Source organism: Catharus ustulatus, chromosome 5 (assembly GCF_009819885.2).
Source record: "Catharus ustulatus isolate bCatUst1 chromosome 5, bCatUst1.pri.v2, whole genome shotgun sequence".
Taxonomy (NCBI): Eukaryota; Metazoa; Chordata; class Aves; order Passeriformes; family Turdidae; genus Catharus; species Catharus ustulatus.
The window spans coordinates 52,547,644-52,562,063 of record NC_046225.1 but is presented as its reverse complement, the minus strand read 5'-3'; the positions used below and the strand labels follow the sequence as shown (position 1 = coordinate 52,562,063).

Below are 14,420 nucleotides of genomic sequence, written 5' to 3'. Positions count from 1 at the left end.
TTACCTACTCTGGGATAAATGTTTTCTAAGATCCTTTTAATTAGGAAAGGATTATGGGAAAAACTGTCAAAGGAAACAAAGCTTTGAGTAAAAGGATAATAAAGACAAATAAAAGGTTCATGTTATTTTAGAAAATTGAGCTCATTTGAATACCTGATGTGGTACAGCAGTATGCCAGGTCAACTATCTAGGACAAGCAAAATAATCACAACATATCTTAGGGACAGAAAACACCCCAAGGAGGAAGAAAGACATAGAAAAAAAAGAAACAATAGAGCCACACTTCTGATGCAATATCGCAGCAAACAATCCCTTTCTGTTTTAAAAATGCATGGTATTATTATAGGGAGGCAATGATAATGTTCAGCAATAAACTTACAAAAAAACCTACCATATCCAGGGACAGTGTCCACTCTTCCAAAATAAGTATAATAAAATTCAAAGAGGGATTACAAAATCCCTACTGAAATTCTATTACTTTAAAACCATGTTTTACCAAACAGATTTGGATTCAAGTCTGTTAATCAGTTTCTTCAGGAAGTACTGTGGTTAGTAAAGAACTCTACTCCAGAGACAAATACAGAAAGCAGAAGACAGAAGTTACAGCTTCAGCCCAACTCAGACTGGGTGCAGAAGTACAGACAACCATTGCAGCAACTGACAAAAAAAAAGTTTGTGTTGAGAAATAAAAGACAAAACCCAAGAACTTTTTAGTCACCAACATATCATGCAGAGATTAGATATGGAAGGTTATATAACAGGTAAAGTAAAAATTCCTGGTTTCAAACCTGCAGCCTCCAGTCATTTCAAAGTATTCTAGCGAGCAGCTAACTATATTAAAGGTACTTCCTTAACTTCCTCCCTTAAATCTACAGGATTCTCTTAAGGGAAGCATTACCTCATTAAACTATACGCCTATTTAAATCAACCTAAGCCACTACCCAACATCACCTCAGTTTTCACCCTGCTCCTGACTTTAAAATACTTGAGGCTAAACTTCTGAAGCATTTTTGGTTAGCTTGTTTAAGGAGAACATAATTTGTCTTTCTTGATATTAGGTTTTATGGTCACATTTAAGTCAAACAATCCATCCCACTGTAACAAAACCCACCCCCCTACAGGTGAGCATACAATGATATATTTCTTCCATTACCTGACTCTGAAATATAAACAACAGGATCCTGCTTTAGAACTTTCCCAAGTTTTGAAGCAGCTGCTTTTTTCTCAGGAGTCTTCTTGGATTTTTGCACTGACTGCAACTCCTCTTCTGAATCTGTGTTTTGAGCACAAGATAAATGTGTATTTCCTCCACATATACACAGGCTTTAAGTAATAGATCACATAACAGCTAACATGTGTTCATATATATTCAGCTGCATAAGAAAAAGACTCCGTATTCCTACCATATGGAAGGAAGGTCAGAGCATAGCTTCCCTTTTCAACCGCCAAATAAATGACTAAATAAAAATTTGGTCAGAATTCAGTCTTGACAGAGTTTTTGTTTACATAACAATAAATACTTTGTTATATTTTTCAGTAACTGCTATATCTGTACAGCAACCTTTCCAAAAACAAATGCAACCTTCAAAAATACCACAGCAATTTACTTCAAAAAAACCAAATATCCCCAACAAAACAAAAATTTTTTAAAGACACCCACAGAAAAACCCTACACCAAATCCACCAAAAATATATTATGCTGATGTGTTCCAACAGGTGGAAACCTATTCCAAAACTAACAATAGGCAAAAAAAAAAATCAAGAGGTGGTACTCTGGTTTTTCAGAACACTGTTGAATTGCCACTCACATCACCAACCATTTTCCATATCCCAAAAGCTGTCGAGATGACAGATTTACACTACTGTGGATTATGGATCCCTCATGAATAAACAGGAGAAACTGAAGAAGCAGAAACAACTAACAAGTATTAGAGAGGGCTAACATTCAGTCTATCTCTTCTCATGATAAACACATTGTAATTATATCTAAATAAAAGAGTGGCTATCATCAATTGACTTGAGTACTGGCACCCTGCACAAAACAAAACAAAACCATCATAAACAATACCACCAAAAAAACACATAGTTTTCCTTCTTGAAGAGCTTAGAGTACTACTTCACTTTTTTCTCTCCTACTACTAAAGGGTTAGAACTTGCCAAATCTCCAAATAACATCAGTACTTTAAAGGTAGCAGTAATATATGAATTTTGTACTCCTAGTATTCCTCACTGCTGAACAGGAACTGTTTATAAAACTCAACCCAAAAAATCTTTCAAATGTACAATTTACCTAATCAACCTTGCATAGTGATGCAAAAAATACAGAGGAATATACAGAAACAACTGTGAACACTACCTGAATCATAGATTACTCTTCTCCTCTTTTTTGTCCGCTTTTGTTTGGAATCATCTTCACCGGGTGTATTTTTCACCTAAGTATAACAGTTCATTAGTTCAACCATTAAACAGATCCTTTCAGTTTTTAGTCAGTCATACATTTAATTTATGAGTTTCAAACAAAATTCTAACAGAAATTATTTATTTTCCAAATAAATTAAATTTACCAATGGTCTTATGCTAATTTCTGTGTGGGAGGGGAAAAGATGCAGCACACAGAAAACAAGGAAAAATTTTCACATTGAAATTACAGTAAATTCACGAATACAAGCCGCATCTCTGGGTGTTGGCAAATATTTCGGTTTTTGTCCATAGATAAGCCGCACACGAATATAAGCCGCTCTGTCGTTCGCAGCGAGGACCCGCGTGCAATTAGTAACAGAACCGCGGGAGGGCGGGGTTTACTGGCTGAGCTAAGGCTGTGCAGGCTCGGCCCGCTAGGGGCCGCTGACGGGGTCAGGTGCTCCAGCCCGGTGCTGCCGCTCGGGGCCGGCCGCCGCTGCCCCTGGGCTCGGTCACCCCGGGTCGGCGCTGCCCTGTGGTGGCAGGCAGGGACGGAGCTTCCCCCGCTCCTACGGCAGCGGCGGCGGGCGGGGACAGAGTTTTCCCGCGCCCATGGCGCCGGCGGCGGGCGCGGACAAAGCACCCCGCCTCCTCCCCGAGCCACGGCAATGGCGGCGCGCACTTCCATTCGCCTCCCCGGGCCGCGGCAATGGCGGCGCGCACTTCCCCCCCCCCCTCCCCGGGCTGCGGCAATGGCTGCGCAGGGCTCCCGTCGGCTCCCGGAGCCGCGGCAATGGCGGCGCCCCCCCACCGTCGGCTCCCGGGGCCGCGGCAATGGCGGCGCCCCCCCACCGTCGGCTCCCGGGGCCGCGGCAATGGCGGCGCCCCCCGCCCCCCCCCCCCCCACCTCTCCTCCCCGAACCGCGGCAATGGTGGCGCCCCCCCCCCCCCCCCCCTCCTCCCCTGGGCTGCAGCAGAGGAGGAAAGAGAGCTCTCCCACCTCTCTCCCCGCCCCCCGTGCTGCCTGCAGGGAGCCAGGGCAACACGGTAACACTGTAACAATTGCGAAATGCCGGCTTTTACTGGCAGGTGCTTGGCTCGGCACTCTGGCTGGCACGTCTGGGGTTGTAAATGTCAGAAAATTATTAATATATTAGCCGCACCCGACTATTAGCCGCACTTCCGGGTTTCCACCAAAATTTTTGTCAAATTGCTGCGGCTTGTATTCGTGAAATTACTGTACATAGTCAGAATACTTATTTAAGTAGTATCTTCTAAACTGTTACGTTTCACATCAAACACTCCAACCTATTAGAAATTCTTCCACTCTTGAAGTGATTTTAAAACTAGATTTAGCCATTGCTTTATTTTTTATACAGCTCAAATGATTAATATATAAAGTAGTCTGAAACCAGAACCCAATCTAGTTTTAATCTCTCGTTTTAAACAATTTGGTCTTTGCGGCAGGTTTAGAGAAGTGATCCCAACAAACACAATGTTCATGTTTCCTGCACAGGTGTTAAAAAAACTGGTCAGCAGGCACTACACCACAGAATTTTACCTCATTTGTAAGCATGACACCTTCATGATATATCTACATCTACTGGGTACAAACCTTGGGTTTATCATTTATTTATGTAATAAATTTATTTATTTACGTAATAAAAATTCCATTAGCAAACCTACTTACAGAACTATGGTAGTCAGAATAACTTCAAATATATCAGACTGTTTTTACTCTAGCACTTAGCTGTAGCAACTTCCACCTACCTTCGTCCTACAAACTAAATTTTTTAAATTAGAAATTTTCTTTACCACCTACAAAGTTTTATTGCTAATAATTTTAAGTGGCAGTTTCCTCCCATGCCTATAAAAACAATTGACATATAGTCTGTTATTTTAGTATATGAGAAGAACCATGACCTTAAAAAACGCTAGCTACACAAACAATCCAGCATCAGAGAAACTAAGCACTTCACAAATAAGAAAAGCAAAAACTAACCTTAGTCTCCTTTTCCCTTTTCTTCCCACTTGAGGGTCCTTCACCATTCTTAATTTTTTCACTCTTTTTCACAGTCCCACATTCTTGACGCTTTCCAGGAGGTACAACACCAAAGAATTTCCGGATATCCTAGTAAAAGAGATTTATACATTTTTAAATACAGGCAGCTCTTCACACTACAAAATAGCAATGCACTGAAGTTACCTTTTCAGCAGCTCCATTATACTTATTGATTTTGAAATTTTGTATACAGTTCAGAAAATGAAGCCCAGATAGTTCAAAGTAGCTACTCAGACACCCACACCACCTGACTCTAGTCTTTGACTCATGAAAAAAAAAAAATCATTTCTTCCTTAGTTGGGCATCTTCACCAATACATACTGTAAGACAAACTTCCACAGCAGCAATGAAATGCAGTGACTTAAGACAGATGTATCATTAGAATTTTTTTTCTGATTAATTATTGCAAACCTAAACCAAAGTATTTCTATAGGTAAAATTATTAACCCAGCTATAAAGTAGTGTCCCATGTAGAAAGAAAGAAAAGGACCAGGAGCTTGAAACAGTGAAGTAATGGCACATATTGCATTCTCTACCTTGTCATAAATTTTTAACACAGTAACTTACACCTCACTAAAAAACTAGGCAGCAAACTTACAAAATTCAAATAAAGAAAAATAACACCATGATCTATTTTGTTACCTTATTTTAGCACCTGACCAAAATAAAGCCATAACAAACTTTCAAAGCATGCAAAATCAACAGCTGGAGCTTAAATTTTAGAAAACCACTATTGTACATACAAAATCATGTCTAACTAATCCTAAAAATCTAGCAATCCAGTTTTATTTTAAAAAATTGAGAAAAGTGGTACCTGCTTGGCATCACTACCTCCAGGGTTAGCAGCCATTTTAGGGAAAGAAAGCGTCACCTGTGCCCTAAACCTAAATTTACAGCAGGTAAAGGAGGGGGCTCAGGACTCCACTGGACACAGCTGAGACCTATTCCCCACCATGGAGTTCTTTATTATTACAGGGAACCACAGGTAAAGCACAGAATTCTTAGAAACCTGGCATCAACTCTGATTGATAATAAGGAATCTTTGAGGCTCTTTTTCTAACAGTTAACTCCTGTCAGTTTGGATTTAGGGCTTAAAATCAACGCAACATGTAATTTGAAAACATAAACAAAAGATGGGGTGTGTATAGGTTCATTTAGTGCACTTAAAACAATTTTCTAAAATTGGAAATGTTGTTTCCTGTAAAAATTCAGGCTCTTTGTGTTTTAACTGCATATATTAATATGGATTCAGCAAATGGTAGATTGAAAATCACTCTTCCTCAATGTGACTTCACCCTTTTCCATTCATGGAATTTATGCCTTGAGGCATAGATTTTCAACACTCTTTCACATATATTCCTACAATATAAATGCAGTACTATATAAACTCTAAAGTTTTGACTGCCAAAACCTATAGCTAATAAGTCTGAAGAAAGCATCTATTTAAAAAGTCTCCAAGTAGATATTTGGACTTAATTACTCAATTATACTAATTACTGACTTCTTGTTAGGCTTAAGGTAACATAGGCAAGAGAAAAACAAGTATCATTTGATCTTTTATGCAGTAAAATAATTTAAATATAATACAATGCTGCAAAATAAAGTGACTTTGAAGTTCTCCTCTTTTTAATAGTTGTTACTTTAAAGCTTGAAATATTTAAGGACTTAATTTTAGATCAACTATTCATTCTACTGTTTTCAGTAAAAACTGTTGAGGTGCTCTGCACATCTACCTTGCTCTGCCAACCTCTGTGCTACCTGGATATTTTTACATGAGGTAACATGAATATGCCCCAAAATTAGAGTCATCAAGCTTGTACACCTTAAAAGTGGTAGCAGAGAATATGAATTACACTGGTTAGCCCAGCTTAAACCACATCTGCTTTAATTTATTTCTAAAGCTTTTCAGTAGGCTTCTCCAAAAGCTTTTTAGCAAGATTTATTAATCCCTATTTTTCCTCTAACTTGATCTTGAGTTTGGATTCTGGTTCTGGAATCAGTTTTAAAGTGTACATAATTGTGGCAGAAGCTTTGCAGAACTTCTTAGTGTTTTGAGAATAGGCAGTAATATTAGAATTCTTTAAGATTTATATGAGGTTTATGAAATGTAAACTTAAAATATACAGCTCTAAGCTACAAAGGAAGATTGACAACTGTGCATAGCCTTATTCAATACTCCGCTATAAATTAACCAATCTTCTTCAGCTATTCTACTCCTTGGAGGAAAAGGTAACCTTGCTGACAAAACACAGTGAATAGAGAATTGCTTGGGAGAAAAGTCTGCCTCAGGGCAACAATAAAGTTACCTTCCAGTGAAGCTTTTATCCAGGAATCATGAAACAGGTTTTTCATGCTTTTTATAAAGGCATGCCAGATAAATTATTAATTCATTGCATAACTAATTGCAGAAATCAAGCCACCTAAGTACCTGTCATACAAGCTTAGATCCCAGACGGACCATTTTCCTCCATCCTGGGCTTATCTATTTAACTTATCTACACTCTGACTAATCTTCCTATTGGAATATTATGCCATCCATACATGTATAGGACCACCAGGTGGAAATTCTGTATGTTCAGCTTTTATCTATGCTCGTTGCTGTGAGGAAAGGCTGGAACTGTCAAGTTTCCTTCCAGGACATGTCCCCAAAAACCACAGCAACGTGCCCTGTGTATCCTGGAGATACTCACCAGCATGGCTGTTCCCTTGCCAAAAACCTAAAATTAAAATAGGCCAGGCTATTTTGGTGTGGGTCTCAAGGGCTGCTTCAGCAGCAATACCAGCAAGGAATAACTTGAGCAGCTCCACTTAGGTAGGAGCTGTAACTAAGAATGTCTGGTGACTCTCACTCAGTTAGAGGGATAATTGATGCATAGCATCTGAAAGGCCTAAAAAGCTGGTTACTGCTCAGTTATCTTGGAGTAGTATAGCTGTGCCATCTAGTCCTTGCCTGTTCTGATGCTGCTTCAAATCCTCCATCTTACACTGTAACAGAAGACCACAGTAATTACTATGCCAGGTTGCAAGTTTTCTCTTGCAAAATTTGTGTGTCTGTTTTACTGGGGAGAGTAACACAAACAGAAACTGAAACCCATTTGTTAGGAAGTACAAAGTGTGGTAACTCAACGAGTATTTTTGCAAGACTAGTGTTCAGTAAGGCAGAATATTTTCCATAGTAACATCATATAATCCAGACTGCACCTCAAAATACAAAGTACAAAACTGAATTTCACCAACCTAGCTCAATGACTGTAATAAAGTAATACACCTTACTTCAGGTACTCTGTGTGTCTCAATGAGGGCCTTATATCAAAATAATCATATTTCTCTCCAGTTTGCCTATTTCTATTTGCTTATGTATCAGCTCTGACACTTGGCACTCCCAAAACAATTGCACTAGAATCAGATTTATGCTATCACTTCAGTGAAGCCAGTAATACCTGCTTGGCTAACTACACTTAATGAAGAGTTACTGACAGTGGTAACTGCAGCAGTTTATCAAGCAGTATCACTGTTCTAAGTGTGTCACAGCTGATGCTCCAGCTCCAGTCATGAGTGTCCCTCTCAGCAAGAGGAAACTCAAGAAACTCCTACTCCTGGGCATTCACTCCCTCAGGTGTACCACTGTAGCTCAGTGCTTGGGAACTGTGTCATGGCCACTAATCTGGGTGAAAAAATAAATCCCTTCTAATACAAATCAGTCTGTTGTGTAACTCCGCACATATCAGTTCAGCACAGCTGAGAACATGCTGCAAAATTAAGCTACTTACACGAGAAAAGTCTGCAAGGGTGTGACACTGACTTGCAATATGCTCATGCCATCGCTGCTGCACAAGCAGAACAGGCTGCAACCATTACCAACATCACTGTACTTCTGCCTCTATTTACACAGCTGCAGCAGAGATGTTTGAGCAGCCACTTCAGCACTTAAAAGGGAACGGGATGAGGCCACTTTTATGTTTCCCCGAAATGATGGCTGTCTTCATCCCTTCTAGACAGGGCCAAACACTGTGAGATGGGTGACATTCAAAAGATCACACACAGGGAGAATGACTGTCCTGGGAAGGTGGGAAACAGAAAGCAAGCCTTCCAAGGAGATTCATTTTCTAAAAAGGTGATAGCAGGGACACAGGAGAGGCAGATTTGTCCTCCTACATAAATCTGAAGTCATCAGCCAGCTCAAAAAAACCATGAAAATATCACAGTTTAATAGCGCCAGGAGTGTCAGTGCTGGCAGACCTCTGTCAGTGCAGCACGAGACTCAGAGTGTATCACCCACCAGTGCAGAGCACCAGGTGTAAGCTATAAGCAAGCTTAAACTCTTTGGAGAGCCCAAAACCAGAGTTGCACCTTAACTTGCAAAATGACATCTGTAGTTAAGCCAGTAAAAGATGTGCAGGGACTCCATCGGAATAAAAGCAAACTTATCTGAGCCAGAAATGAAAAGGGGATACCATCTTATGGTGATTGCACAGGTGAGCAGCACTTTGGAAAGCACAGGAACACATATATCTTTACATTTAAAATCTCTTTACATCCTACTGAGGATGGCATCGTTATCATAAAAAATTGTCTACTTCCAGACTATCAAGCTCTTTTTTTCCCCCATCGAATTGTTTTTCTGCAAATACTGCGCACCCTCCAGCTCGGCATCAGAAACGCCTCCTGTGTGCTCCTGCTGGAATTAATGGAAGAGGTAACATTCCGGCACACCCTGTTTACAGAAGGTTTGCTCCTGTAAGTGCGCATTCCTTCCCCGGACGAGCCCACGGTCCGCGCCCTCCTCCCCACCCACTTTCGGGGGGAAGGGAGACCCGAGGGGCTCGGCCGCACCCCCCTCCGGGCCAGGGCATTTCCTCGGGCACAGGCTCGTGTTCCTGGCACGCGTGGGAAGCCTGGGCCCCTGCGGGCGGCAGCGTGGCGGGGCGGCCTCTCGGCCCAGGCACTGCGCGGGGCTGCGCGCCCAGGGCCGCCCGCGGGGCTCGCTCAGCCGCGCCGGGCCCCACAGCCCCGCAGCCGCCCCCGGGCAGAGGGACCCTGCAGCCGCCCCCGCCCCGCGCACCCCGGCCCGGCGGGGAGCCCCTCACCATGGCGGCGGCGCGGTCCCTGTGCCTAGCGGGACGCTCCCGGCTCCATGCTCCCGCCTTCGCGCCAACTCCCGCGGCCCGGCGCGCCGCGCTGCCGTCACGGCCGCGACGGGCGGGGCTGTGGGGCGGCCGGGGCGGGACCGGGGCCGGGGCCGGGGCCATGACTGAGCAGGCCCCAGCGCGCTCCGGCCCCGTGGCTGGGGGCCCTGTGCTCGTTGGTGTGCGGGCAGCGGCCCCTCCGCGCGGCGGGGGTTGAACCGCTCCAAATGGAGCCGCGCGGGCTCGGGCACCCCCGGCAGAGCGGGCGAGCCGGCGGGCTGCACTGCTGGGTGAAAACAGACAGCACAGCAGCGCCAGGCCTCCATGACTTCCGTCTCTTTATAGGGCCCTGAGGCAAATACAGCACCCAAAACAGGCGGGCAGGCAGGCCCTGGCCAGCCAGCACTGAGGCATTTCCTGGCGGTAAATTCATTGTCCCTCCTTCCTGGCTGCCGGAGCTCTCGGTCCCTAATGGCGTTTTCTCCCATGCGCTACGGCTGGGCAGAGCTCGGAATTTAGGAGTCCAAGAGAAACCGGGGAGTTAATTAACGCTCTGTCTTCTGCTACTGACTGCTTAATTTTTCTAATTAAGTTCTAATGAAATCTTCTGTGTTTTCTTCCACTGGACATACTTGCTGAACGCTGGAAGGGAATAAACTTGGTCAAGCCAAATGAAAACGGCTCCACTCAAATATTTTCTGATGCTTAGACTCTCTCAACCTACTGATTGCTAATTATTATTAGACTTGGAGAAGAATGGGGAAGACAAACTGAATTTGTGATGTTAAAAATACTGCCAGTGATTTAGGACACCCTTCATCTAACAAAAACAGCCAGAGTACAAGTTCAATTTGTGCTTGGCTCATACTGCACTCCCTGATGCTGTCACTTGTGTTCCCTCTGTGCTCACTGTCTGCTTGATCTCATCCCAGATAGCTCTCAATGATACCTACTACCATTCCTGTTTTATTCTTGAAAATGGACTTCAAGTAATTGTAAGATCCTGTTTGTACAGAAACTGCTACTGCTCTTTTATGAACACACATGATTATGTGGGCCCGTGTATTTTCAGGATTAGCTTAGCTTTTGAAGTTGGGTTTCTGCATAAGGAACACAGTGAGCAAGTAAAGGCAGACCCACAGCACAGGCTGTCCTTTTTGGCCTGTTTTGCCAAGTTATTCCGTATGCACTCAACATAATGGCTGTGCAAACAAAACTGATACTGCTTTAGAAAAACATCTCCAGTGCTAAATTTGTGTTTACATATTTAATTCTCATTATGTAACTCTGAAAGCTGTGCGTGTTCCCAATACCAGAGCTAAAGATCAGTTAAAATGGCTGACATTTTTAAGAGCCAAACTGTTCAAATAAAGCTAAAAGAGTTATTGCAGGTGGTTATCTCTGTTTGTAGTTGATAAAGCTACCTAGAGTAACATCCAGCAGAGGAGTACCTGTCTGTGGGTTTGTGACATCATGTTTCTTGGAAGGCAAGACTTTAACCCTTTATGGAGACATGAGACTGAACACCTGGAATGCCTCCAATTCAGTCCTCAGTATGGTGGGCAGACACAAGATACCTCTGTTCCTATGTACATGCCTATGGAACCAGTGGAAAAACTGGTGGGAAAAACCTTGCTCCACCACAGGAAAGAAAACTGAATACTTATTGTATTATGATGTACTTTGAAATATGAAATTAAGGCAAAATCCCTTCTGAGTCTATAATTGATCATGGGTTATGTTTTAAAGGCCTATTACCCAACTAAAATTACAGCTTTTTTAAAAGTAGCTAAAGTACACTTGATTTCACCACTCTATTTACAACTATGACAAATAATTTTTACAAAATTAGTATTGTTTTCTATCTTTCTGAAACTCACAGACTATTTGGCTTTCTATGTTGGGTTTATTTTCCAAAATACATTTTATAAATCTTAGACTTGACACTTTTTCCCCTATGTAATAAGCCCAGTCCTACTGTTAATATTATTTAGTGAGGGCTTTGTCTTGCTTATTGAGAGAGGAGGTTTTTAATAAGAAAATTACGTTTTCTTATATTGAGAAATAAAAAATAGTCTGTTTTCTTTTTGTTAATATCTTGTTTATTTTATTTTCACTTTTTTGTATATTGCTATGTTGATACTTTTTTGGAATTGAAACCAACTTTTTAGGTGAATTTCAGGTTAAATTCTGGGGGTTTTTTGGTAGTAATAATGGGCATTAAAATACTCATTTACTAGATTGTAGTCTCTATTTTGGAAGAATCCCATAAGGAATATTTTTTTTACTATACTCTCTAGTAAAGAAAATAAATTTTTTAGCACTGTTGAGGCAGAAATTAGCATTTTGTTGCAGATAAAAGATTCCAAAAATGCTTCATAAAGCTGTGGTGTAGTTTCTATTTACATTAAGCTTTCTGTAGTATCCATCACAATTACGTGTCTTTAGAAAAGACTTGATCCCATCTCAAACAGTTTTTGCTGTATAAGGTAAAGATAAGGGATTTGCATGATGCTGGTGGGGCAATTACATAAGTTGCTTCTTTGAGCACCTAACACTAGTAGATCTGAGCAGCTGATGTTAATGTAAACATTACACTTCTTCTGAGTGAACTTTGTCTTTAGGACTTTTTCTTCATTTACATATCTAGGCAGAATGAATATGTCAACTCAGATACTCAGTCTAACATTCAAAGCTCTATCCTTTTAAATAATGTGTTTGGTGTTTCTGTAGACCAAATCCCAGATTTTCAAGCCAAACCCCGAAACAAGGAGAGTACATATTCAAGAGTCAAGTGAAAAATTGTTTTCTTCATTTGATTCACATGCCTTGGCAAAGGTAAAGAAGAAAAGGAAAACTGGCAAGTAAGAATTGAACTGAATAATCATTAGGCTTCCTAACAACTGAATCTGTATCAGCCCTGCTTCTCCCAGTCTTGATTCATTGTGAAGCCAGATTGATTAGGTGCATGGACAGAGGCAGGAAATCCCACTGTGCAGCATCATGCTGTATGATGTCCTCATGCAGCATCAGGGTTGGAGCCTGTCCTGACTGCCACTTGAGTCTGTGGAATCATTAATTCTCTTCCCTTCCTTTCACACCCTTACTTCCCAATAGCCCCGATCACATCTCACTTTTCTGTGCTGTTTGCTTTCCAAATTAAGAATCACAATATTTCCTTTCCCCAAGTCTTTGCTCAAATAATGAAATGCTTCTTCCAAATTGAAGTCACTACATGATTCTCGTCAGTTAAACTGCTCCCTCTTTAATTTCATGAAGTTAAATTACAGCCCAACATGACCAAGCAGTAAGAAACTGGAGTCAGAGAGGCTTGAAACATTGAAACACTTTCAAACCAAGATTATAGAATGCTCCCAGTCATGTCAGTAATAAGGAAAGAAGTACAGTTCATAACCTTATGCAGACCAGACACCTGAGAGCACCAATGTCTGCTGTACCTTACACATGTCTGGCAGGTGCCACACATTGTCTGCATCCACATGCCAGTGGTACTAACACTGCTGCATTTAGTGTTGTCTTTCCCTTGCCCACAGATTGCCCATGGGGTTACAAAGTGGTTCTGGGTACTTGGAGTTTGAGCATCTGGTAATGATGGTGACTAGCTGCTTTAGATGGTGTAGTGGCATTGATAGCAACTTGTACTTGGGTTTTCTTTCATGAAGTAGAATACATAAAATCAATCCTTTTAAATGTCAAAATAGAAGGATTATGTTGATGCAATAACTATCAAACAGCATTTTAAATGCTGTCCCATAGAACAAAAAAGGAACATGTCTGTATGTACTGTAAACCAACTTTGTGCAATCCCTGTCTGCTCCTCTTGTTCCCAAGCTGCCTGTGTGTGGTTGGATCTTGGCTAAGAAATGTATTTACAGGTAAGAGGAGAGGCTCATGTTAGATGTGTGGCTACCCCACCACAAGGGACCTGGAGGGCAGAAGATGTCAATGGGAGCTTTTATCTTCATTTGTGGTGAAAATGCTTCTTGTAAAGACTCTGCAGAGAAATGCTTACAAACATGGACGTTTTGTTGTTTATCCTAAAAATATACAAATTGGTTTTCATTAGTATTCATTAATCAGCTTTACTGATAAATTAAAGGTATATATCAGTGGCATTCTGCAGTGCTGCGAGCATGCTCTCACAGGGAGCAGTAAAGGCAGCAGAAGCCCAGCAGTGTATCTGGACTTTCATGTCCTACATGGCAGCAGGGCTAATTTATTAGCAGGGCTAATTCATCTGAGCAGAGTGCTCTGCTCCAGTGATTACAGTAATTTCACGATTATAAGCCGCACTGACTGTAAGCCGCATCTCCAGGTGTTGGCAACTTTTCATTCTTTGTCCATGCATAAGCTGCACCTGATTATAAGCCGCACATTACAATACAGAGTGTGACAAAAGGTATCTGTTCTATCACCATCTGTTGAGGGTGGGAGCAGTGATCCTTATTTCCACGGCAGATATTCTGCTAATGGGCCATCCACTGAAACCAGGTGGGGCATTGTTCTTTATCTTTTCACAACCCATCCTTCCTCCAGAGAGTCATTGTCTGCTAATGGCCCATTGAGTCCCACTGTGGGACTGATAAAATTACTGCATCCCATTGAAAGTTGCTCCAGCCAGGGGAAAGAGCCCAGCATTTCCTACCAAAATAAAAACAGAGGTTTTGGGACACTAAGGGAGCCCCTTTCTCCACTGGACTCCAGAGGAAAATCGGATTTCTCCACATCACCACTGGACCTCCGGAAGGAAACTGCACCTTCTGCAGGAGCACTGCTTCAACTGAATCACATCTGTCACTGCAAGAGGACTG

At 41.9% G+C, this 14,420-nt stretch overlaps 1 protein-coding gene across 1 annotated transcript in view; it reads right to left on the bottom strand.

The window, feature by feature from the left end:
• The window catches only part of RFC1 (replication factor C subunit 1), a 37,438-nt gene extending 27,809 nt beyond the window's left edge, over positions 1-9,629 (bottom strand). The window contains exons 1-4 of the mRNA XM_033060235.2: positions 9,550-9,629; positions 4,403-4,531; positions 2,357-2,432; positions 1,154-1,273 (exon numbers count right to left, since the gene is read on the bottom strand). Coding sequence (XP_032916126.1) covers positions 1,154-1,273; positions 2,357-2,432; positions 4,403-4,531; positions 9,550-9,552 — 328 coding nt within the window. The 5' untranslated portion in view covers positions 9,553-9,629. The remainder of the gene's footprint in view (positions 1-1,153; positions 1,274-2,356; positions 2,433-4,402; positions 4,532-9,549) is intronic.
• Between the last annotated feature and the right edge of the window lie 4,791 nt (positions 9,630-14,420).